This window comes from Mesocricetus auratus, unplaced genomic scaffold (assembly GCF_017639785.1).
Source record: "Mesocricetus auratus isolate SY011 unplaced genomic scaffold, BCM_Maur_2.0 Super-Scaffold_100051, whole genome shotgun sequence".
Lineage (NCBI taxonomy): Eukaryota > Metazoa > Chordata > Mammalia > Rodentia > Cricetidae > Mesocricetus > Mesocricetus auratus.
In genome coordinates this window covers 3474921-3501543 of record NW_024429228.1, presented here as the reverse complement: position 1 = coordinate 3501543, position 26623 = coordinate 3474921, and the positions used below count along the sequence as shown (strand labels likewise).

General features: G+C 40.1%; 2 protein-coding genes across 5 annotated transcripts in view; one reads left to right on the top strand and one right to left on the bottom strand.

Moving 5' to 3' along the window:
* Positions 1-897: 897 nt before the first annotated feature.
* Fam237b (family with sequence similarity 237 member B) lies at positions 898-1343 on the top strand. Its single transcript, XM_040735813.1, has one exon. It carries the CDS (start codon positions 898-900, stop codon positions 1315-1317), a length of 420 nt encoding a protein of 139 aa, XP_040591747.1. The 3' UTR covers positions 1318-1343.
* Positions 1344-7243: 5900 nt separating this feature from the next.
* Positions 7244-26623, bottom strand: part of Cfap69 (cilia and flagella associated protein 69) — a 62341-nt gene continuing 42961 nt past the window's right edge. For 2 of the 4 annotated variants that reach the window (XM_040735832.1, XM_040735833.1), the window contains 10 exons: positions 24049-24167; positions 21807-21925; positions 20023-20104; positions 16939-17131; positions 15093-15230; positions 14549-14625; positions 13035-13232; positions 10443-10529; positions 9896-10000; positions 7244-9325 (listed from right to left, as the gene is read on the bottom strand). In XM_040735832.1, coding sequence (XP_040591766.1) covers positions 9158-9325; positions 9896-10000; positions 10443-10529; positions 13035-13232; positions 14549-14625; positions 15093-15230; positions 16939-17131; positions 20023-20104; positions 21807-21925; positions 24049-24167 — 1286 coding nt within the window. In that variant the 3' untranslated portion in view covers positions 7244-9157. Of the gene's footprint in view, positions 9326-9895; positions 10001-10442; positions 10530-13034; positions 13233-14548; positions 14626-15092; positions 15231-16938; positions 17132-20022; positions 20105-21806; positions 21926-24048; positions 24168-26623 lie in introns of those variants that run through there. The other 2 variants (XM_040735834.1, XR_005873264.1) reach the window with 2 other exon arrangements.

The window sequence follows — 26623 nt, the reverse complement described above, 5'->3', positions numbered from 1 at the left end:
GTCTTTGATCTTTACCCATGTGTTCTAGGTCTATTTGCTGAGAAACCAACTGACAGGGAAAGTGACAGACAAGCCACTAGTCAGTATTTGCTGACTGTAATTGACCCTGTACCATTTCATACTTGTTTGTGTCCACCTTATTTTCCTGTCCTTTTAGAGATACATCTTCATCTCTAGCCTATTCCAAACGATGTAGGAAACACCAGAATTCACAAGACAGGAGGTTTAACAAATATTTTTCAGTGGAAAAAGGGGTGGGGTGGGGTGAGGGGAATACTTGAGATATCCAGTGCCATTAGGTAAACAGATTTCTTTCTTTCTTTCTTTCTTTCTTTCTTTCTTTCTTTCTTTTTTTTTTTTTTTTCGAGACAGGGTTTCTCTGTATTGTCTTGGAAGCTGTCCTGGAACTCGCTTTGTAGACCAGGCTGGCCTCGAACTCACAGAGATTCACCTGCTTCTGCCTCCCGAGTGCTGGGATTAAAGGCATGCGCCACCAACGCCCGGCCAGGTAAACAGATTTCTAATAATTCAATTAATACCCAACAGAACCTTTCCTAACTACATGTAGAATGAGTTGTACTTTAATGCTCTTGGACAGGGACACAGGAGGCCACATCCCTGAGAAGTGTCCTAATCTGTACAGGGAGAAAGAGGTACACATGCCAGTAAGACTACTGCAGCTGTAAAGCCTATGATGAAGTGACCATCACATCTTCACAAACATACACCAGATCTCAATGACTCCCAAAGACACTTGGCTGTCAAGCCAGAAGCATAATACCCTTTCGAAGGAAGTCAGCAGCTCAGAGGAAAACCAACAAACACATCCAACTGTGCCATAAAACATACTGCTAATTTTCTCAGTTTGAATACTTTTTTTAAATTTCTCTATACAGGATGGGTTCTGCTGCAAGGAGATGGGTCTACCTTCCCCTGGGCTGCATCATGCTGCTCAGTGTCACAAATGCAGACTTTGAATTTCAAAAGGGAGTGCTTGCCGGCATCAGTCCAGACATCACAGAGGACGTAGATCTTCAGTGCTGGAACAGGTGCTCCCTGACACTGATCGACCTCAAGGAACTCAAGATAGAGCACAGCGTGGATGCCTTCTGGAATTTCATGTTGTTCTTGCAAAAATCTCAGCGGCCCGGGCATTACAGTATCTTCTTAAACATAGCCCAAGACTTCTGGGACATGTACATAGACTGCTTGCTTTCAAGGTCTCACGGAATGGGCAGAAGGCAGGTGGTATCTTCCAAGTATAATTTTCCACAGAAAATGACAAGAGGTGATTTGAAGGTATACTTACGGAAGTAGAGATGTGGTTTTTTAAAACTTTTAATTATTAGTCCTTCTGATCGTTTCAGGGTTATCAAATAAGCTAGCAAATTTGCCATATTTAGTTTTTATGATTTTTTTCATTTTCACATTAGAAATCATGAGAATGCTTGATTATAAATGATCTTGGAATATACACATTGCTAGATCATTAAAATCATCTTATTGTTTTGCCATGAATAGTTCATAAGAAAGCCAAATAGCTCTATCTATTCATATTGTAAGACTTAAGTGTCAGACATGTTGTAGCCTTTTGAACAAAACATTTTCAATTCAGTTGTATAAAAGAATGGAATCTTATATTAAGAAATATTAATTTCCTTCAATACTACAGAAATAGATTATAAAACATGTTTTACATTTGGGAAGAAAAACATAAAAAATTACTTCAAGTAAGGGAGCATAGTTCTTTTAGTATTTGTCAAGCCAAATATTTCCTGTCAAAATTAAAATTATGACTTCTAGTTCCTTAATCTGGTGGTTTTCTTTCTCTAGACATATAATTATATTATTGATAGTGATTGGATTATGTGTATATAATTAAGTGATTTGTCAATAATTTTTTATTTAGAAAGCATTTTGTCAAGTTGTCTGTTTTAAAATGCCACTTCAAATGAAAATACAATTTTTTTAACTATTCAGTGGAGTGAAGTTGTAATCAATTTTATAAAGTACCTGGTACACTAATATTGACTTTAAAACTGTGCCCCAACTAATTTCAGTATCTAAAGGTGACATTTAATCTTGATATAAGGTTCTTTTTGCTTTCTGAAATCACATATCAACAGTAATCCTATATTAAATATTTTTCTATGTATTAAGGACTAAAACATTTATGGCACAATTCTTTATTTTTTTAAATTTTTATGTGTATGGATATGTTTCTCTCTGTGTGTGTATATTTGTGTGTATGTGTGTATTCATGTGTGTGCATGTGTGTGCACATGTGTATGTGCATAAGTGTGTGTGTGTGTGTGTGTGTGTGTGTGTGTGTGTGTGTACACTAAGGGCATACAGTGCCTGCAGAGGCTAGAAGGGCACATTGGATCCCCGGGCACAAGGGTTACAGACTGCTTTGAGTTACCATGTGGGTGCCAGAAATTGAACACAAATCCTCTGGGAGAGTGGCCAGTGCTCTCAACCTCTGAGTCATCTCGCCAGATCCTATGGTATAAGCCATATTGTCCCAACATTGAAAAGGAACAAGAAACCAACACAAAGAAAATACAGTTTAGCAAAGCACAGCAAGATGGAGTTTTTGCCTAGGTATCATGTCAGTCACATTTTACACTTAATCATTTTTATGTTAATTACAGGTCACACCATATTCCATAAACATGAAGTTTTAAAGAAATGTAACACAGTAGATGATTAAATTGGAGTAGTGGGAAATGATGGCAGGGAACTACTAATACACAATTATGGTTTATATTAATGATTTTGATTGTATGTATCAAGTCAATACTTTTGGAGTTTGAGAGATGACTCAAGTTGGTAAGGTGCTTCTGGTACAAACATGAGGACCTAAGATCAGCTCCCCAAGCAGAGAAGCATGTGACTGTCAGCTCAGCACTTCTAAAGGGGAGACACGAAGATCCCAGATTCCTGGACAGACAGTCTAATAGAATTGGTGGGCTTGAGGCTCAGTGAGAAGCCTGATCTCAGAAAATAAAACTCAGAATAATAGCGGAAGATACCCAATGTTGACCTCTGCCCACCCCCAGCCTGTATTTTTGACAAAAAATTCTGTAAAATTTGTGAGATTTCAAAGTGAAGTGGGACTCAGAAGCAGTTTGAAGATTTGTGTGTTTGCAAGAAAAACCAAACCAAATGTTTAGGAAAATTCCACACTTTTTCAGTACAAAGAACCAATAGAAATCTGCCCTATAGATTTCCCTGCAGTTTTCAAGTGTTTAGATGATGATACCACATTCTTCTCTGTGCCAAATGACATAGGCACAATCAAATTAAATATAAGCAAACTTTAAAAACAGCACAAATACTGGATAAATATTTAATTGTCTGATGGCTTGACTTGATTCAAGAATAAACCTTGAGTTAAAAGGAGGTGTATTCACAACAAGACTGTTTGTTCCACTATGTTCATAGCAGCATTGTATGTAATAGTTAGATCCTGGAAGCAACTTAGATGCCCCACAACTGAAGAGTGGATAGAGAAAATGTGGTACATTTACACAATGGAGTACTACTCAGCGGAGAAAAACAATGGAATCTTGAAATTTGCAGGCAAATGGATGGCACTAGAGGGAACTATCCTGAGTGAGGTAACCCAGACACAAAAAGACAAACACGGTATGTACTCACTCATATATGGATTTTAGATATGGATCAGGGGAGTCTCAGCCTACAATCCCAGTGCCAATGAGTCTGGGAAACAGGGAGGTTCCCAAGAGAGATGCATGATACCCCAGAGAAGTGGAATGAGGCAAGATCTCCTGAGCAGATTGGGAACATTGGGGGAGGGGAGAGAGAGACAGGAAAAAGAGTGGGGGATAAGAGGAGGGGAGAAGAAGGCATGGGGGAGCAGGAAGATTGAGTCGAGGTAAGAATAAAGGAGAGCAGGATGAGAGATACCATAATAGATGGAGTCATTATAGGCTTGAGGAGAGAGCTGACACTAGTGAGATCTTCAGAGACCTACAAGGATAACACCAACTGGCAAACTAAGCAATAGTGGAGAGACTACATTAATAGCCCCTCCTTGATGGTAATGTTGATGACTACCTTATATGACATCCTAGAACCTTCACCCAGTGACTGATGGAAGCAGAGACAGATACTCACAGCTAAACACTGAACTGAACTCCTGGAACCTAGTGACAGAGATGGAGGAGTAATGAGCAAAGGGGTCAAGACCATGATGGTAAAACCCACAAAGACAGCTGACCAGATAAGGGGGGAGCTCTTGAATCTCAGACTGATGCCTGAGAGGCCAACAGGGGACTGATCCAGACTCCATGAATGTAGTCTCAGTGAAGAGGCCACAGAAATCACAGGGGCCTTGTGTAGTGTATCAGTGCTTACCATGGTTTATGAATGATCTTTGGGAGCCCATTCCATATGGAGGGATGCTCTCTCAGCCTGTACACATGGGGAAGGGCCTAGGTCTTGCCCTGGATGAAATGACAGACTTTAGAAATCCCCCCCCAAGGAGGGCCTCACCTTCCCTGGGGCATGACGTGGGGATTGGGTGGGGGGCTGGGGGGGCTGGTGGAGGGACAAGGGAGGAGGGGTTGGAGAGAGAGCTGGGACTGACATTCATGTTTCTAATTTAAGTAAAAACATTACAAAAAATACAAAAAGAAAAAAATAGCAAAAAAAATTAGTAGGCTTTACCCGTTTCTTAGCAGTTGCTTTATTTAGTTGCTGTCAAGCCAAAATGGTCTTTTGGAAGCCCAGAAAATAAAATAAAATGAACAAACAAACAAATACTAGCCACCAAAAAAAAATGGAGGTGTATTCTCTGAGTTTGAACCACTCTGAAATTCTCATGAAGTAATACTAGGGCTTTAGTAAGACTTTTATATACACACACACATGAACTGCAGGTTAAGAACCTTCGGTGTGAAAGAATGAACAAACCACCTGTGGTGGCACACACCTCTAATGCCAACACTTGGGAGGCAGAGGCAGGCACATCACTGAGATGGAGGCCAGCCTGATCTACTGTATGAGGTCCAGGGTCCAAGGCTACACAGAGAAATCCTGTCTTGAAATATCAGAGAAGAAAAAAAAAAAACAGAACAAACCTCTTAGCTTTTCAAATATTTACTTGACAAGTTGCCTTAGTTAGGGTTGCTCTTGCTGTGAAGAGTCACTAGAAGACACTCTTACAAAGGAAAACATTTAATTGGGGCTGACTTACAGTTTCAGAGGCTTAGTCCATTATCAACATGGTAGGAAGTATGGTGGAGTGCAGGAGACATGGGAGTTGGAGAGGGCCTGAGAATTCTACATCTGGATCTTTAGGCAGCAGGAAGAAAGGTGTGAGCTACTGAGCCGAGTTTGAGCTTCTGAAACCTCAAATCCCAGCCCCCAGTGACATATTTCCTTCAACAAGGCCACACCTACTCCAGTAAGACCACACCTAATAGTGCAACTCTCTATGAGCCTATTAGGCCAATTTTCATTCAAACTAACACACAAGTATTATTTCATATAACCAAGTTTTACATATTAATATATTAGCTGCGTGGCAAACAGAATGAGACTATAGGTCCAATATATTTTTAGGTTGAAAATATTTTGCCTATTAAGGGAGGAGCCCTGAGCTCTGGAAATTAACTGGCACTAATGAGATGACTAAAATCCATTTTCTACAGGCAGGCTGAAGAAGTTTTCCTTAGGAAACAATTTAACAGCACAGAATCTATGCACAAATGATTACAGTTCAATAGTTCAAAGCAAACCAAGGCTATGTAATTTTGGTCTAAAATTTGTCTGAACAGTTGTCATCAATCACCTATATAGTAACTGTAAAAATTGTATTTCGTCAATGATAAACATTCAGATGTAATAAAATTAGTGGTTAGCTTTCCAATCCAAGTAGCTTGCAAATGGTCTCCTCATTCTCCTAAGTTGTATTCTTGTACACTAGATGATTTAAGAACAATGGCATTGGGCTAGAGAGATGACTCAGTGGGTAAACATGCTTGTCACCAAGGCTGATGACCTGAGTTCCATCCATAGGACCCTCTCGGTGGAAGGAGACACTCCTGCAAAATGTCCTCTTGCCCCTAATTGCATGTGATACACATGTAAACACACACACACACACACACACACACATTTTTTTGTTGCTGTTTTTCAAGACAGGGTTTCTCTTTGTAGCTAAGGAACCTGTCCTGGAACTAGCTCTTGTAGACCAGGCTGGTATCAAACTCACAGAGATCTGCCTGCCTCTGCCTCCCTAGTGCTGGGATTAAAGGCATGCACCACAGTCACCACCTGGCTCACAAATACATTTTTTAAAAAAATTAAAATAAGAACACTTGCTAAAATGAGCATTGTTTTAGACCAATTCATTGTAAGCAATTTTAATGATTTAGATGTTAAAATTTCTCCCAGGAAATTGACACATCCTGCATTGCTTGATCCTGGGAACCTGACTGTGGAGATCTGTTCCCTCTGATGCAGGCACCTACTATGCATTCAGGAAACCCATTTATATACAGCACAAGGCAGAGGTTCAGCTAGTCTCTGTGGGAGGTCTCCGTCCTGGAGCTGTCCTAGGCTGCAATCATCAAGGAGGAAGCTGTGACTGGTGCCTTCTGTGTACACTGTCAGTATTCACATGTGGGTCAGGAGGCGTTGACATTTCCTTGAGCCTGACCCAGGGAAGGCTTTGCCATTCTCATGGGTCTGAATCATTGAGATAATTTTTATGCTGTGCTACCATTAACAACACATTGCATCTGTATGTGTTCCCCACAGGAAACTGCAAAAAATCATGTTCTCATCATATAGAAAACCTCACTCCTGTCTGTCCTTCATTCATTCAGCAAAGACTCACTGAGGTAGAGGGAACATTGGTGAACAACCAAGACACAATCTTTGATGCTCAGAGTTTTCATGACAATCAGATAAAAGGTGGAAAAACTGTAACATAATAAAGTCAAAAGCAGTTCAACGACATAAAAATGTAAGTTAAAATAATTTCCCAAACTGGTATTGAGTAACAGGGGTATGGGGACAGACTATTCCTCCTTGCTGCTTTATGCAGTTAGTTGGTACAGCCAGCCATCTTTTTTTAAAGCCAGCATTGTTTGTAGTTGTACAGCGCATACTCAAAATCTGTCTCAAGGGTCAGGGTTTACACAGAGTTCATTTAACTTAATGCATAATTGATGGACTTCCAGAGGCCCTAAGGATACAAAACAGCTAATTCTGATTCCAAAGCATAGGTTTTATTTACTTGATTAGTACACATTACAGTTTGAAAGCTGGAAATTTTGCCCCTGCTGGCTTATGGGAGAAAATACTATGCATCTCTCAGGCAGGGCAGCCTAGACAGTGTACCCACCAGGACTCAAGAGGAGTGTGAACAGAGCACAAGGAAGGAAAAGCAGAGACGTTTGCGATGTTATGGGAGGGGTGGGTTCACTCTCGCTGTGTGACGGCTGGAACTGTGCCAGACAAATGTGCTAGAGATCTGCCCGTCATCTGTATGGGCACTGCAGTAAGCGCTACTGCTGCTTCCCGTCAGCCTATACTTCATCATGTGGTAAGTGTCTGCTAGAGAATAACCTGTCTTAGTCTGCCTTCTCTCTTCCTAGTGAATAGCAGAGCAGTCTGTAGGCATTAGGTAATCCTGATGGTGATCGGTCTAAATCAGTCTGGAGATGCAATGCTTGTACTGTGTGCAAAACTGATGCTCAACTGAATTATATCAATTTTTCTATAACTTGTTTGTATTTATACCAATGTATTTATGCTACAATTACTTTGATGTACGTACTCAAACTACTTTAAGATGCTGTCCTTGCGTGGCATCGCTTGTGAAGTATCCTGTGGGCCAATTTTTCCTTTTGGGGAAGGTCAGTGCACTGTTGCATTTGAAGACCTCAAGGGAAAGGCTGCGTGAGTCAAGGTCACCATCACTAACTTCTTTACTGAGGTGTTGATCGTAATAGTAAGTTATACATGCTCTCTCCCTTGCCTTTGGGCAACTAAGAGTCTGGGGAAGTTCATAGTCTACAAATGCTGCAAAGGTTCATCGCTCTTAGCTATGGACACTGCATAAGGATTCTGCATGTGTCTGGGGTAGAAACGAGGCATGGCTTGGTACAGTTTGTATGAACATCTCATGTTGCATTCTTCTATCTGTTCCCCCACAATGTTACTTCCCCATTAGAGAAAGCATTAGAAATAGCTTCAAATTTTGACTTACTTAAAATTTTTATTTATCTGTTTTATGTATATGGGAGTTTCGCCTACATGTAAATCAAGGGTATCAGAAGAGAAATCAGATCCTCTGGGTCTGGAGTTGTGAGCTGCCACGTGGGCACTGGGAATTAAACCCGGGTACCTCTGGGAGAGCAGCCAGTGCTCTTAACCACTAAGTCATCTCTCTAACTCCACTTTCAAAATTTATATATTATTGGTAAAACCAACTGTACCTGTATTTTTAGTTTTGCTGGTTGGTTTGTGAGTGACACTTGACTTTTATAATAGATACATTTATTTTCTACTTTCACCAATGTTGCTCCTTCTGATGATAGCACTTGACTTCTGACTTTTAGATGATTGTGGGCTGTTTATGGCTCCAAGAGCAAAGAAGATGTGTCTGACTTCAAGGTGAGGTGCTCTGGAGTGGGCGTGCGATCAATCAAGGGTTCCAGGATGCAGAGGGAGCAGCGGAAATTATTGAGAAAAATGTATCCACTCTTCTCTGCTGGAAGACTGTAAGGTGGTGCTGCTGGAAGGAAATCCCTGCTAAATCAGCTTCATCCCTTTGATCCAACAGTGCCCTCATCTACATTACTCAGGAAAGAGTACATGAAGTCCACAAAAATGTCCTTCAGGGTAGACTATTTGAAGTAACTGCTACACAGGCAAAAGTCCGAACAGATAAACAAACTTTACAATTTCAGTTAAGGGAGAAACAGCTTTTCCAAAGACAGTGGTGACCACTTTTCTAATACATGTGTTGATGTTTTTAATAAAAATAAACTCTATTATCCTGACTTTAATTTTATAATATTTTCTAATTCTAACTTTTTGCCTTACATTTGTATATAAATATACATTTAGCTAAACCGTTCTAAGTGGAACTTATTTCCTAAAGTCATGGAGCCGGTCAGATAGGGTTGTTCGTTTTTAGCTCATTCAGCGGCTTCACTTTCACTCTCTGCAAGGCTCCTCCTCGAATAGGCAGCTTTTTAAGAGCGATGTCTGTGTCAGCCAGTGGTCCTCCCAGTAACCGAACAGGAGTGCTTTCTACCGTCACCACCCGGCCTGAAGGTACCTGGACAAGGAGAGGACAAACGTCTGAAAGTCTGCTTAGAAACCTTTTTGATAACAGAAGAGCTCACAGAGTCTATGGTTCGCTTTAGAAATATCAGAAACAGTGTGACATACGAGAAAGGTAAGGGCTTTGGTGACAAGAAAGTGGGTTTGAATTCTTCTAGCGCTCATTAGGTTTGTGGTCAGGGACAAACGTGCCGGACAGAGATCGCAAAGAGAACTGGTAATGTGGCACAGGCCTATTTCCAGGCAAAGGAGAACTAACTGTGCTTATCCTGCAAGCAAGATACACCAATGCACTAACCAGCACTGCAACTACTCCTTGAGAAACCTGGGGGGGGGGGGCTGTGTCTGTTCTAAGCTAGCACTGGGAATGGGGGGGCTGTGTCTGTTCTAACCTAGCACTGGGAGTGGGGGGGGAGAGGAGGAGTGTTTTTGGAGATATGCTTTAATGATGGAAAATTTGAACAAAACCTAAATATACGAGGCAAAAGTTCCCATAGAAATATCATTTTGGCAGTCCAAAGTTCATTATCTATTAAGAAAGAGATGTGGGGAAAAATGATCTTACCGTTGTGTTAAGACCTTTAATAACTGTTTGGTGAAATGTTGCATGTTTTGGTCGTTCACTGTATTTAGAGGATTCTATAGCCTTTTCCTGGAGCCTTTTTGCTTTCTGAAGATTTTTAAATTAGAAAGAAAACAGTATTAACTGCTAGCAAAATATGATAGATAGATAGTCATTAGAGAGAGGGTACATTTACTTCCTGCTCCTCACAGCTCTGCTTAGAGAAATGGGATCCTTACAGGAAGGTTCAGAATGGACAGTAGGGCCCAGCTCTCCCTGGCTTCCTCCTGGCTATCATCATCTCATTGTTCAGGAACAAGAACCTGGCTTCCTAGTGTTAAGTCAAGTGAAAAGCAAAGCAGCAATTTTCACTTGTAAATGCTTTCTGTTGTCAGTCTAAGAAGCAGGTACGGATCTAATGGAGGTAGTATCCTACAGAGCATTGTGGGAAAGGAATACTCAGTCTCCAAACATCAACAAAACAAAACAACAAAGCTGTCCTTAAGACTGGCTGGTGTTGTGTATACTGATGATGCTTTAAAAATCCTACCTTCAGTGTTTTAGCATTTGATGTTCTAGCCAAGAAGTTTTCCCAGGACTTGTTAGCCAATTCCCTTTGCTTATGTGTGGCCTGTATCTGAAACAAATAAGAAAATTAGGGCTTTCAGTTTCTGAACACACCGGAAGGCTTGGAAGTCCCCATGTTAAAGGAAGTGCCTCCATTTTGCTGACTAAAGTGAGACGGACTAATTTGAGGCTGCCTAAAAAAGAAATTTATAACATAATTCCAAAAACAAGTACTGCTGGGAATGCCGGTGCAAGCCTTTAATCTGAGCACGCTGGAAGCAGAGATAAGCAGAAACCTTTCCGTTCTAGGCTAGCCTGCTCTACAAAGGGAGTTCCAGGACAACCAGCGCTACATAGAAACCTTGCCTCAAAAAGCAAACAAAACCCAAGCCTTAACATGAAAAAGGTTATTCTCTCTGTGGTTCAAGTTTGATCTACTTTCCACATCACGTAACACAAACTGCTGCGAACATTTTAATAATGAGCATTCTCGGCAGGACTGGGTGCTTCCCATAGTTCCTGTCTATGAAGACATTATGTCCAGATTCTCTCTCAAGGCAGGATTTAAAGAGAAATTCACAGGTGAAAATAAAGAGGTTCTGCTGCCACTGATCATTAGTTTAGCCAGTTATATTGGCAAAACTACTTTTAATCTGTGACTACAACAAAGTGAGAGCACCAGGTTGGTGTGGTACTGCAGTCTGGAAGGGTAACCACTAACCAACAACTCCGTATTTCTTAATAGGCTCTCCATTGTTTAGTCAGAGGACACGTGCCATTGGTACATATCCATAATACTACTATAAATACAATATTCTTAGGGATACTTAAGAACTGCTTTAAAAAGTGGGGACAGACATATGACAATAAATATTCAGTCAAAATGGCAAAGGTTCTGTAATGCAAAAGAACATTCCATCTTGTCCTCCCAGTTCTGAGCAGATCAACCAGCTTATAGCAGTACTCATGGCATAAAAACTTCATGCAAGCAAAACTTGGAAGCAATTAGCTGTGGAGTGGCAGTCCACCAGTGAACAGACACAGGTCCTAAGCTGCAGAATCAAACATTCAGTAGTCTATGTGGAACGACAACACTTTGGAGATCATCTCAAGGAGCCATAAGTGTTTAACTGTAGTTATAGAGAACCAGGACGAAGTGGTGACATCCCTGTGTCTATGGGTAACATTGTTTAAATGCCTCTTAGTTGATCAAACAAACAAACCATGTTGCAGTTTCTCATCAGTGCAAAGTTTTAGGGCAAAGGCTGCTATTTTCATGGCTGACTTCTCTGTTTAGCTAAAGTCAAACCAGTTTACGTAAGCATGTATAGAATCAATGCTCATAAATGTTTTGGAATTGAGGTGAGGATGAAGCTGATGGATGGATAAGCCTATAGATGGCAAAACAGTAAAGATCTATGACAGAATGAGGTGTCAAAGATAATTTTATCTTTCTATGAAGTTATGTACTCCATAACAGATAAACTGCCAGCATATATTAAAAGTATATATTTAATTTTTAATTTTATGTGCATTGGTGTTTTGCTTGCATTCATGTCTGTTTGAGGATGTTGGATCCCCTGGAACTGCAGTTACAGACAGCTGTGAGCAGCCATGTGAGTAGTGGGAATTGAACTCAGGTCCTCCAGATGAGCAGCCAGTGCTCTTAGCCACTGAGCCACCTCTCCAGCCCCCCCTTTATTAGTATATATTTAAGCAGATCACAACTTTTAGAACCCTGTTGGGCATGTCAAAGAATTAAGTGTATCAGGCATCTCTTTATTGTACAAAAAATAAGAGCATGGAAATTGATTTCCAGGGTTGAGGAGATAACTCAGCCAGTAAATTGCTTGTTGTGCAAACGTGCAGACCTGAATGTACATCTCCAGAACCTGGAGGTATGGTAAGGTGGCTTATGTCTGTAATTTCACTGATGAGGAAGAGACAGGAGGATCTCTGGGACTTTCTGGCTGTCAATTAAGCTGAATCGGTGAGCTGTGGGTTCAGAGAGAGAGAAAGACCTTGTGGAGAGTGATTAAGAAAAATACTGAATGTTCACCTCCGGCTTTCACTTTTTTGTTTGTTTTGTGAGACAGAGTTTCTCTGTGTAGCTTTGGAGCCTATCCTGGAACTCGATCTGTAGACCAGGCTGGCCTTGAACTCACAAAAATCCATCTGCCTCTGACTCCCGACTGCTGGGATTAAAGGCACCTCCTGACCTGGCTTTCACATTTACATACAAACCTCCATGCACATAAATGTGTAAACAAGCATTTACCATACTGTATATATATATATATATGTATATATATATATATATATATATATATACACGAAATCAAGAAATTACAATGCAAAACCAACGTTAGCAATAGTGATTATATTTTAAACTCTTAACTCCATAGTTTCTTTTAAAATTGTGCAAAGACATTGAACATAACTTTAGGGAAAGGAAAATAATCCAATGTTGAAATATTCACAAATAAGACAAGTCTATTTTATGGATAACTTCATCTACTTTATGTACTGAAATTAACAACTGTGCCTCAGACGTTCAAAGGAATCCTGGGCTTACCTTTGCATACACCCTCTGCTCATTTTGCACATCTTGGTGTGCTTGGCTTTCAATCATCTCACTTTGAAGGGTAGCAACCATCTTTCCAATGTTTTCTGTTGCTGCTGTAATAGATTCCAAAGACATTTTATCTGAAGCAACTAGTTTTAAGTGTTCCAATTTTATTTCTTCACATACTTCATTCCATATTTCTCCAATCTGTCATGGCAAAGTTTAAGTTGAGAAATTTAAATAGATGAAAGTAAATGAAACAGTTTTACATAATTCCTTATGCAGTGGTCATCTTGTTGATGTTTAAGCTTTTCCTAACTTCTTTCTTGGGAATAAGTTAGATGTGCTGCGAATGATGTGGGCCCCTGTTACATTTGGGTATTCTGGCTTATAGTTACTTTCATTTCATAACTGCAGAACAAGCTTGGCTTTCTGAAGTGTGGATGCTATTACTCCTTCAGCCCTCTGCTGAAGGCTAGGTCATGCTGAATCTGGAGGAACAAAGGACCCTGGGACATGTGACTCCTAGAACTGGGATCCTGTTAACAAAGGCATATAACTGACTCTCAAGCTTTCAACTACAGTTTCATCACGCTAAAATCTCCACTTCATATTCTGAGAATAAGGTACTAAGTTACATTGAAAACTAGAGAAACTGTCTTATCATCTAAATAGGAATACAGCTTAATTTTGTGTTCATTTGAAAAAAGACCTCTTCATTTACAATATCTAAATGCGTAATAGCAGCAGAAACAAAATGTACTTCAGAAGGTTTTCCTGAGACTTCATAGACATTTATTTACTGAGTTCATTTAGCAGACAAGGAAGCAACCTAGTCACTTTTACGTGAGATTTGATATGGCATAAAGTAACTTACTTAGTTCTGGTTCTACCGCTTTCCAAACAGTAAAGATTGCTAAACTCCTGTTAGGCTTCAGAATGACTCTGTAATATTCACCTTTTCTTACAAGCTGACAGCTGGGCTGACCGAGAATTTCATACATGCATCCAACATATCTATCAAGTCCACCCCTGTTCCTCTCCTCTTATTCCTCTACTAGCCACCGCCCCAGGAGTCCCTCTAAACTTCATGTGCTCTTTTTTAGAACAGTCAACCCGTGGAGCCCATTTGGTAGTGGAAGCATATGTAAGGGTACAGGGCCATCTACTGGAGCATGGCAACAGCTCCTCAGCCAGGGCGGGGTTTTCTCACCACCTCCCTGCTGGGACTTTGGTTCTCTCATGTACAGGTTTTGTGCATGCAGTCACAGCTGCTGGTCTGTTTATACAGTTTATATGTACAACTACTCTGTCGTATGTCTATGAAGCATGTGGCTCTGTCAGTTGAATAAAATATCGTCTCATGAAAGAAATCCAAAAGGTTTTGGTTTTGTATCATAATCATACAAAAAATGGAAAAATAACATTAGAGTGATGTGAACAATTATTCTAGTTATGGACACATCTTTTATTTTCCAATTTATTTTTGATAAAATGGATTTTAAGTTATTAAAAGTACTTACTTTAAAATCAAGGTATCTATGTATTATACACAGGGTGACAAAATCTTCAGCAGATAGGCCAGGTAAGTTTTCAAAATCTATCAAAGTGTTCAGAGAGAATTATTTTAATAGGAGAAAGTGGTTTCAATATTCCTATTTTTAACATAAAAACAAATGCAAAAACACACCTCCATGACAAACCCTTCCACAGGCTGTCCTTACACAGTCAAAGAACTCATGCTTTCTGGACCATGGTCAGAAGCTAGAGAGCAAACGAGAACTTTTTCCTTAATAGAAAGATGATTCCGAATGTTAGTGCTCAAGCCTAACAGCTCAGGGTCCTGCTACCCACTGAAATTGCCTGGGAAGCTAAAAAGAACTGTTCTTTGACTTCACGTTCCAAAATTCTAACTTTTACTCTCATATTTATTACACCCTGGCCACAGTTATAAGAGATCATGAGGGAGCATATATTTATTGTACGAGGGAACTTTATTCATGTGTGTCACATGGCCTCTGCAGCAACACTCATCACCGAAACTTGTGAGTTTCAGGGGCTTCTTACCTAGTTTTCCCAACACAGCATAAATTTTTGCTCTGATATTCTCAGCGACATCCATAACTGCAACAGATGGGCAGTTAGCAGGAAGGGGCATGATCTTCTGTTCTTCTTGAAAACTAGTAAACAGAGGTTTCTTTGTATCTAATTATTTGGTATCATGAAACAGAAGAAAGAGATTAAAAGCTACAGTGAATATTTGACATTTTGTTCCAATATAACATGGATCGAAACATATATATTTAAAAATTAAAACAAAAATATAGTGCCTTGTAATTTCTTTTTTAAAGTTCTGGGAATCTATCCTGGGACTGGTAAGCAAGCACTTTATCACTGATATACGGCTACACTGTCAGACCATGGCTACGACTTTGAGAGCAAAGTCAGTAAATTTTTCTCATTGTGTGACAAAACTTATAGCTTTCATTTTTCTTATTTATGTAAGGTAAAAAATTATAGCTACTCTGGGCATAACGGTGCATACTTTTCATCCCGGCATGTGGGAAGCAGTGAACATCTGCAAGTTTGAGGTCAGCCTGGTCTACATACAGAGTTTCAGGACACAGGGGCTACATAGAGGGGCCCTGTCTCAAAAGGGAAAAACTTCACAGACATACTTTAATTTTATGTATGTGTGCATGTCTGGGTCTGTGCATGCCTCTTGTATGGGAGGGAGTGCCAGTGGAGGCCAGAGGAGGGTGCTGGCTTTCAGAACCTGGTAGCCCAGGCAATTGTGAGCCCTCTGACCTGGCTGCTGGGATTCAAACTCAGATCCTCTAGATGAGTAGCAAGCACTCTGAACTGCTGAGCCCTCTCTCCAGCCTACAGTCATATCTTCTCTAAAGATGAAAATTCAATGTAGAAATTTTGTTAAAGTTACAGAGATGGGATGATGTCAGATCAATAGTAATGCGACAATTTTGCTTCTTTCTATAAATTATGTCATAAACAGAAAAGCTGTTTCATAATGTTTTGGTTTAAAACTCAGATACTAAAAAGGGATTAGAGACAGAAATCATTTGAAGTGTGAGTATTGCTATTTAATTGCAGACATTAATAATAGTTTTTTACTAAAAGACAATTAGAGTGTGATCAGACTCTACAAGTCAATCACACACTGATTCTTTCATCCTCATTAGACCTCGGCACTTATATTGATGAACATTTGACTTAATTTTACTAGAAAACAATCTCTTTTCTGTAAGAAGGAAAATACATAAACACCAGTGCACAGAATACTACAAAGACTGTAGTCAAACAGTTCACTTATGTATTGTCTTGTTGCTAAATGAAACATCAAACCTAATTATAAAAGCAAGAAATCCCAATAGATTTATTTAAGAAGTATCATTAATTTCTGAGTTAAAGAGTATAGTTAAATATCATGTTTTAAAATATTCTATAAAAAATGAACCCACTACTAACTTACTTAACTTTCTTCTAATTCTAATTATTCACAATTTCTTACTTTATTGTGAGAAAGAGAGAGAATATATATTTTGTTTACTCTTCTATTTTGTTTGTTTGTTCCTGAGACAGAGCCTGCTACTGGCCTGGGATATGTGGTTCTGTGGGCCTGACTGTGAGCTCTGGGGATGAGTCTGCCTCCCTAGAGCTAGGTTTATGTCTAGCTTTTATTCTTCTTTCTTTTTTGTGGTTTTAAGGTAGAACTCTGGTCCTCCAAGCACTTAACTGACAAACTCCAATTATTCACAATTTATGATAGAAAGTCTTCAGTAACTTGTTGGAAGAACCCCATAAAAATGGGGTAAGTATCCTCAATTCCTATATTCTTTAAAACTCTACAGATACACCCTTAATTGTTTCTACCAAAAGCGATGAACACACTTACCAACAATCCTGCCGTTCTTATCACGTTTTACTCCTAGTTCCTTTTCCTCCTTTCTCCACAGTTTAATTAAGAGACTAGCAGCAGTTAGGTCTTTCTTCCCTCGCCAAGCATTGACATGAGCAGAGGTTTTGGGATTATCACAAAACTCAACCATTATCCCAAGTATCAGATTACAGAATTTCTTTTGGTTCAACTTTGTGAGGAAACAGAAAATGACAAAAATGGTAATGAATACTAAGAATGATTGTCTTACTGAAAGAGACACTTGGATTATCAGCCTGTTCCTTCTGAGCTCTCTGATGGTGACAATGTCCAGTAAGTCATTCATGAGCATTCTCAAATATTAAAACTTAAAACAATAAAGAGATTCAATATAATTCTTAAGTAGTCATAAACACACTTCATAGTAAAAATTTATTCGTTTGGTGGAAATGGAAGAAGTTTTCAAAAAAGAAAAGAATATACGTATAAGTGTAGTGATCAGGGACAGTTCACTGTGAGTACAGGATCGTCCCCATTTATATCCTTTATGAAGGTTTGGAAAGATTATTATCAACTACACTGTTATCAAGAGAACAACTGATGCAACCATGACAGTCAAATGTGAAAAAACTTAAATAGATGTGTAAATTTGTACTCTATCAGTAACTATATAAGGACTTTCAAGAATTAAAGAAAATTTCTCTTATCATCAAGCATACATATTTTTTTAACCAAAATATAAAATTTAGATGTAGAAAACCCCATCCAATCTTAATGTTTTCTTTTCTTTCTTTCTTTTTTTTTGGTTTTTCGAGACAGAGATTCTGGGTATTGTTTTGGAGGCTGTCCTGGAACTCCCTCTGTAGACCAGGCTGACCTTGCACTCACAGAGATTCATCTGTCTTTGCCTCCCCAGTGCTGGGATTAAAGGTGTGAGCCACCAACGCCCTGCCAATCTTAACTTTGAAACTTCAGATTTACGTATTTAACTTGGACCTGTAGAAGTTAGCGAACTAGAAAAGTGCCAGCTGGGACTTAGGAGGGAGGCTTATAATGAAAGAGAAGGGGAATACTGGAGAGGAAGGAGAAAGAAAAGATGGGGGTATGGGAAGGGGTGATGAAGGGTAGAAAGGAAAGGCCGACCAAAATGAGGGGTGTATGAAATGGAACCCTACTATTTTGTAAGCCGATTAAGACACGTTAAGAGGCTGGCTAGATGGCTCAGGGGTTAAGCACAATTGTTCTTGCAGATGACTCAGATTTGACTCCCACCATCCACATGGTAACTCACAGACATCCACAGCACAGCTCTAGGGGATCTACGGCTTCTTCAGAGCTCTGTGGCGCTAGGAAGGCACATGATGCACATATATACATGCAGGAAAAACACTCAATTACATAAAATAAATCTACAAAAAGCCCTAAAACCATGTTTTAGAAAGTTAGATGGGGCTATCTGAATGGCTGGATAAGGCAGCTTCTAGAAACCTCTGTTTATTAAACTGAAGTCCCAGGAAGAGTGTAGCACCCTTCATGAGTAGCTGGCCAGTAGGCCCCAGAGATCCTCAAAAACATTATGGACTCCTGCTTGCTCACCAGACCCAGAAGATAAGATCCCATTGCTTAAGACACCATACAGCTTGGTTCCAAGATGTAGAGAAATCAAGCTAGAACTGATTTGAAACTTCCAACCTGCTGGCTGACAGTGCCAGAAGCCCCTATGCATGCTGTGAGGGGAGAAAAGGTATCAGTGGTCTTTCCCAGATGTGAAGACTACAAACTACAATGTTAACATGCCAAGCAAGATGTTTCTACCAGGACAATACTGGTACAACTTTTATGGGGCAACCAACAACTCCTAGATTGAATCTGAGGCATTCACAGGAGGTACTATAAACCCAGATAGCAATCATGGCTGAAAAGAACATATGCCCTAGGGGTAATTTATTACTATTGTTTAGCTAAAGTAATATGGTGTCTAACTATATTCTAAACATTGATGTTTATATCCATAGGCCAATGCTCTTCATTCTTAAATCAAGAATCTTTTCTTTGTAGTAATGAATACAGACATTCATAGCTGCTCAAAGTGCTGGCAATAAGTGATAGCTGTGTACTCATCTCTAAAGTGGATATACATGTCATCCCCTCTAAGGCTCGGGGAACATCAAGGCAAAGGAAACAGAGATATTGTAAGAAGAAGGGCTGCAAAATACTATCTTCAGAACATGACAGCCATTGCAAACATACCTCACAGTAGCCATTTTGCCTACACTGGGGCTGTCAACAACCAACCAGAGATCAGAGATGTGCCCATGGGGCCCTACCCTTCCGTGCTGAGCTACTGGTTACTGATGGATTCTGGGAAGGCCAGGCGTTGTCTTCAGTTGTGTACCCAATCTTGATTCTACCAGGCGTCATCGGATTCAACTAATCTGTGACCATATAGATAGCCCTAATTAAAACCAATGGGTCACAAAACCAAAAACATTTCCACAAATATGGGAAAGAGATTTATAGGGGGAGGGGATGATGACAAGACAGAAAGGAGGAAAGAGAGGGTGAGGGCTAAGAGTAAAGGGGTTGCATTATATATATGCAAGGAATTGTCAAAGAACAAAACTAACTGTTTCTTGGCAGGTTGATGGAGTAGTAGGAAAAATGTCTGCTCACCTATGTTTGGGAACATTGACCTCTATAAACTTATGTCTTAACTGGAGGAATGTTCAGAATTCTTACTATGCTAATGATTCATAATCTCCAGGAGGGATTTTAATTAAACCAATGTATTTATCTGTCTGGGTGTGGTGGCACATGCTTTTAATTCCAGCACTCAGGAGGTAGAGATAGGAAGATCTCTGTGAGTTCAAGGCCAGCCTGATCTATACAGTGAGTTTTAGGACTGCTAGGAGTACATGGAGAGAGAGAGATCCTATATCAAAACACCAAATTCCAAACAAAGAAACAATCATCAATATAGCTAGCTGCACATGATTGGGGGCACATTTATTCACAAAGCACTATTTTCTGGTACTTGGTCTGGGAAAGGTTTGCATAGACATCTATTTATCTTTTGTGTTAGAGTGTTGTGACATTACTTACTGCCAATATATCCAAAAGGAGAAAAATTCCTTCCTTTTCAAGAAAATAATCTTCAGAAGTATAACATCCCAAAATGCAGCACCTTCAATGAAAAGAAATTCAGTCATTCCTCAAACATCTGTCATTAGATTTAACTTGTAGACCCTTCTTCCTATCATAGCATTGCTAGTCCAGGCTTTTACTTTATTCCTTTAAATCAAGTAACTACTTTGTTTTTACTTTAAAATTTAAAACACTGAAGAAGCTATATAAGTGTAGTTCACTTTCAATTATTTTTTTCAAGATTGTGTGTGTGTGTGTGTGTATAGGCTAAAGGCTGGTGTCTGGTGCCTTGGAGCTGGAGTTACCGGCAGTTATAAGTCACTTGATCTAGAGCTGGGAAACTAACTCGGGTCCTCTGGAAGAGCAACACGCACTTTTACAAATTTTTTCTAAAGACTAATACCAATTAATTCTCGACAATTTTCTTTGTGGGTGCAACTTCTTCCTTTGCTTTCATGACGTTGGTGATTGTTAAAGACCCATAGTTGCTGTAATAACTGCATTTACAAATATAAATGTTTATCATTTCTTTCACCATTTGGCACAGCTAAAATCTTTGATAATTCTTGATCACATTTATCCTTGCAGTTGACATTTGCTAGAGTGCCTACTATTCAAATCCATGTGGACTGCATGGAGTGAGGGGCTGGAACCCTTCCAAGGATACTTCTACTCTTTTCCTCAGGAGTTTCCTTAGCAGGCTGTCTAAGCTATCACCAATAGCCGGGAACTATGGTAGTCATTAGTAACAGACTTTTATCTGTTTCTTCCAAGCATTAATGATAGCTTCCTCTGTCCATTGGTTTTATATTGCTTCCTTTTGAAAACAAGAGACCAGGTTGGCTTGGGCAAGTCTGTGGGGATTATGTCGATTGCGTTATCTATGGTGAGAAGACCCATCCATTATGCGTAGCACCATTCCCTGGGCTATCTAAGAGTGGAAAAAAACCAGTTGAGCACAAACGTGCATGCATTTATTCTCTGTCTGCTCTTAACTGTGGATGTAATGTGACTAGTTGCTTCAAATGCCTGACACCTTGACATCTCCTTCAGTGATGGGTTGGAACCTGGAATTAGGAGCTAAAACAAACCTCTTCTTTCTTAAGGGGCTTTTGTGCAGGGTATTTTGACACAGCAATTGGAAAAGAAGCAAAGTCAGATGTTTAGCTTTATTTTTTTTTCAGTTTAGAACTTTCCAACCTTTATAACTGAGCCAATTCCTATAACAAATATTCTTCTCTATATAACTCCTATTAATTTTATTTCTCTGGAGAACTCTGATAACATTAGTGCGTCTAAATTATCAACAAAAGCTAAGAAGAACAAAGAACAAGGAAAAGAAATTGTTGTATCAAATGTCCAGATATATGTTAAAGGTACAATTATTTAAACAACATGAGATCATAGGAAGGCTAGAAGAATGCCAGTGGAACAGAGCACAGTGCCTCAGAGAGCCAAGGCAGCAGCGGCAGCAGCAGCTACATAAGGAAAGGGATGCTTATGTTTTCCTAGCTGACACCAAAGTGGAATGGGATTAGAGCACAGCAATCTATTGAGTTTTGAAACAAGTGGCTTTTCTACTTGAGTGATAGGCTTAGTTACTTTTCAAACTCATATTTAGGTCATCTAAATAGAGAAGACACCAACTTATCCCTCTAGTGTGATTTTGAGGGGAGAAAGCTAGTAGCTGTAACTATAATTTTCTTATGCTGAGGTGTTCACTTGGTCATAGTAATACTCACCAAATGCTGTCTAAGGTACTGAAAAGAAGAACATTGTAGCCTAAGCCACTCTGTAACTTCTTGGGGTCTGTTTTCATTACGTGAAGAATTATGTCAACTCCTTCAGTTCCAAATATTTCCTGTTAAAGAGAGTAATTTACATTATTTCTTGGAATAAATATACAATTGTTCTCTTCTTTACCTCATCCTAGCTCTTATGTTTTTGTTTTTGTTTTTTTTCCTATCAGAAAAATAATGCTAGCAATGGTTTGGTTGTTTACAAGCTAGATTTGCTAGTTTCTAAACTAGGAATTTTAATACAATTAAAAATTGCACTCGCATATTAAACATTAATGTAATTTTTGAAAGGTTATATCTGATTTTTTTTACCAAAATAAATCTGGAGAAAAAAAACCCAGTAAAATAAATGGAATAGAATAAAGAAAAAAAATTGCACTCATTTGGAGCTGGAGGAGTGGCTCAGCAGTTTAGAGTACTTGTTGCTCTTCCAGAGGGTATGGGTTCAAGTCCCAGAACATGGTAGCTCACATTCACCCACAATCTGAAACCTTCACCTGAGATCTGAGGGCACCAGGCACACATGTACATACACAGAAGCAAAACACTCATACACATAAAATAAATAAATAGTCTAAAAAGTAGTTTTTTAAAATTGTACTCATTCATTCCTAGTTTTTCATGATAAATTATTATAATGTCAACCACTTTAAGAGGGTATAAAATGTGCTAGGTTAACAGTAATTTTTCTTAGTAATGAGAAATTTTTCTGTGTCTGAATAATGTAAATCATGCAAAACTTGCCCATGACTTTTTCCACATTAAAGTGAATGCAACCTGGCATCCTGCCAAATGAAGAGCAGGCATCAGTATGCATGATGGAGGATGTTATAATGTTCTCAAAATAGGAATAAGTAGATGATGGCCACTAAGCTTTTCGTGATTTACATGAAATTATTGCCTCTCAGTCTTTTCCCCATACCATTTATTTTTCTCACTGCCATGTTGTTCTGTTCTAGTTCCCATTTAGATCCAGATTATTTTTCTAGACGAGCAGGCACAGGACAGAAAAGAATAGTACATTATATGCCAAGGTTCAGAACTAAACCATTTTTTTCTTCCTATTGCCTCTCCTGAAAACTCTACCATGGAGCTAGAGAGACAGCTCAGCAATTCAGATCACTTGTTTTGTTCAGAGGGCCCAGATTCGATTCCCAACACCCACATGGCAGCTCACAAGCACCCACAGCTGCAGTTCCAGGGGGCCACAGCCTCTTCTGGCCTTGCGTAGCAGGCATGCACATGGTATACAGGCGTGCTTGTGAGCAAAACACTCATCACATAAAGCACGTAAGTCTAAAAAACGTAAAAGTCTAAATCACTAATTTTTATTTCTCCAGTCCTATCTCTTCCTATCTAAATTGTCAACTTATGAACTCAATAGTTTCTATGAAGCTAATAAGTATCAAAGGGAATTAAACTCTTGTTTTGAAGTTCCAGTTTTCAAACTCCAAGTGATATTTCTGACACTACAGCCTAGGATGGAAAGCTGTTTGGCTACTTTAGGTCTTGTAATTCTACTACTAGGTTTTGACTCAGAAGAAATGAAAGCATTATATCCCCCAAAAGACAAGGTCGAGAATATTCCCTGAAACTTTAGTTTAACCCATCCAAATAGAAACAGCTTAAGTGCCTAATAATAAGAAACATCATATACAGATGCTGATGGTTCATAGAATACCATTGAGCAATAAAAAGGAATGATATATGCAACAATATGAATATATTTCAGAAATACCCATTTCTTTTTGGATAACAGAAAACACACACAGAAGTGTTGGGGGATGTCCTTCTGTATATATATTTCTCTTATTGGTTGCTGAGTAAAGCACTGTTTGGCCAATAGAGGCAGGAAGACAGATGGGACTAGGAGAGGAGAATTCTGGGAAGGTAGGCAGAAAGGCACTGCAAGGAGATGCCATGTAGCTGCCAAAGGAGTTAACAGGTCCCGAAGTTCTCCGGTAAGCCAAGGCCATGTGGAAATACATGGATTTATAGAAATGGGTAAATAATTAAGACTCAATTGTCAGGCTTAGCTTAGCAGCAGTGTGGTTAACTGCTGAGCCATACCAGCAGCCCACAGTTTACAGGATCAGGAAAGAGGTAACATTCATGGACACCTAAGAGAGTGGGTACCATTAGGAGGCTGGGAGACCTGCAGTACAGGCTCAGAGGCTTCACACACCTTCCTCTGGATATAATGCTCGCAGAGCCCCGACAGGATGAGCAAGGCGTCAGACTGAATCTCCAAGGCAATGGCCTCTTCCTTATCATCGGGTTTGCTTGCCATATTTTTAAAGATCCCTAGCATGGGAAAAATTGAAGAATGTAGTTACTCAATGCATTTTTGATTATTTACTGCTAGGAAACTCCCCTTTAAGAAGAATCTTCAGGTGGGGAAACTATTTTACTATAAATGGGGCTGTTTTCATTGCATAGAAGCTATGGACAGAGGGTGGAAAATGGATTTCATAAGCACTTAAGTCAGCCGTCTCACAAAGAATTTCTACATACATACATATACAGTCTGTAGATATAGAATACCTTAATATAATTGTCAGTGTTATTCACGCAGAAATGTTAGTACAGAATTAGTAGAATGTCACTAAATGATGTCCTAACAACTTCATTGTAAGAGCAAGGTAAACTGGAGAGGATGGACTCCATCCTCAGAAAAAGCCACTTTGAGAAATTCCCTGTGTGGCACAAGGCTGATTCAGCTCCAGCCAAGGAACCATAAACAGTTCCAAGGAGCACCCAAACTGTGCCCACCCCAGTCAAAGTGACCCCATCTGGGGTGATCAGGCAATGATTGATTTTGGCAAATAACATCTTCTCACAACAACTGTCCTTGTGGGAAACCGTTAGTAACAATTTTGAAATTCCCTTAGTCCCCACGTCAATGAACCCAATCCTGAACAGCCAAGGCATGCACCACCCTACTTGTGGTTGTTTTTCCTTTATAAACCCTTGAAATCCAGGCCAGGCACCCTTTTCCTGCAGCCGCTGTGTCAGTTTGCAGGACAGGGTCCCTGCCGAGGCTGGTAATTTAACAATAAACTTTATGCATTTTCATTGGTGAGTCAGCTCCTTGGTGGTCTTTTTAGGGTCTCAGGAACTTGGCGTAACATTAATATTTTGACCAACAAATTTTGTTTAATAACATGTAGTTTTGAGCAACACTCCCCACCCCATGCCACGCAGCTGCAGCAGTCAGAACTCAACCAAACACAGTCGGGGGTGGGGGGAGAGGGGGCTAACCCCAGCCTGCAAGAAGACTCCAGCAACACCTCTGCACCAACCAGAAGTGCCAGGCAGTTAGGCGCTATTATGATATCTTTGTGCTGAGGAAGAATGGGCTTGTCCAGCTCCACTACAGACTGAGCAACAAGGAGGTCCACACGCAGGTCTGGGCTTGTCTACCCCGGGCTCAGAAGAGAAGGCACAGGCCCACCTGACACCTTGTGTTGCTGGACCGATGGGTAATCCTATGGTGAGCAAATGTGTGCTGTGGTACGGGAGAGACAGACTGGTTTATGTCCTGTGGACAGAGACATATCTGAAGAGGAGAAAGAGGTGAGGAGCGGCTGAGGTGAGTGACTTGATTGTCCCCAGCACCATGGTGATGTCTGGGCCTGGGCTGGGGCCCATGTCTGGGTTCACAGCCCTGATGCAGCTGCTGTTTCTGTTGATGTCCATGGCTCCTGATATCACCCAAGGCCGAGAGATAACCTTACAGTTGGCCCCGGCCCTCACTGGCTGCAATACTAGGGAGAATTGGACCTGTCCCTCACTGGTTGAAGCCCTCAGGAGTGAGCGCTATTCCTCACCTGGGCAGCACAACGGAGCTGACCTTGTTCACAGAGACACAGGTGAGGTGGCCCTGATGGCTTAAGAATGGGAGGACAGGTCACACCCTTCCCATCTGCCCTGTGGTGGTACGGGTGAGGAAAAGATGTCCTCCCTGCTTGTCCTCTACACCTACAGCAGGAGGAGGATCTTACCCAACCCCTCAGCACTGCAGCACTCGGAAGAGGGAGCACTCAGCAGCACAGCAGAGTTGACCCTATAGACAGAGGTGCAGCGTGTGCCACCACCCGGCTGGAATGGGGACTGAGATGCATGAGTGAAAGACACAAAGAAAAATTTAAAAAGTTAAAAAAAAAATGTAGTTTCACAAGGGACATATACTTCTGTAAATTCATTATCAAAACATCTAACTGTAGCTGGGTAGTGGTGGTGCACACCTTTAATCCCAGCATTCGGGAGGCAGAAGCAGGCAGATCTCTGTGAGTTCAAGGCCAGCCTGGTCTACAGAGTGAGTTCCAGGACAAATAGGACTACACAGAAAAAAATCTGTCTTGAAAAAAATGTCTGACTGTAGGTTGTCCTTTCTTTGTGGTTAACTGGTAACAAATTTGGGGGACCTCTCTGTGTGTTCTAGCTGCTGTTTCTTTCTGTATCTTCTATATGAAGAGAAAACGCCATAGCTTTAGGCTGACAGATTTAAAAATCCTCCCCTTGTAATCAAGCCTGAAAATGACTTAGCAGTAGTTATCACGGAACAAATGACATTCACAATAGAAATTGTCTTAGGAGGCATTTCCTTTAGGCTTTAAGAATTTAGGAATTCTTTCCACTGGTAAAGAAGACACCATCACTAGCAGCAAGCTAGAGTCTTTTGTCACAGCTGGCACTATGGAACTATCTTCTTAGGATGAAGGGTGACCGATGGGACTCCAAGGAGGAGGGCTAAACCT

Coding starts and splice junctions, on each gene's coding strand:
- Fam237b (XM_040735813.1), top strand. CDS start 898: ATGGGTTCTGCTGCAAGGAGATGGGTCTACCTTCCCCTGGGCTGCATC.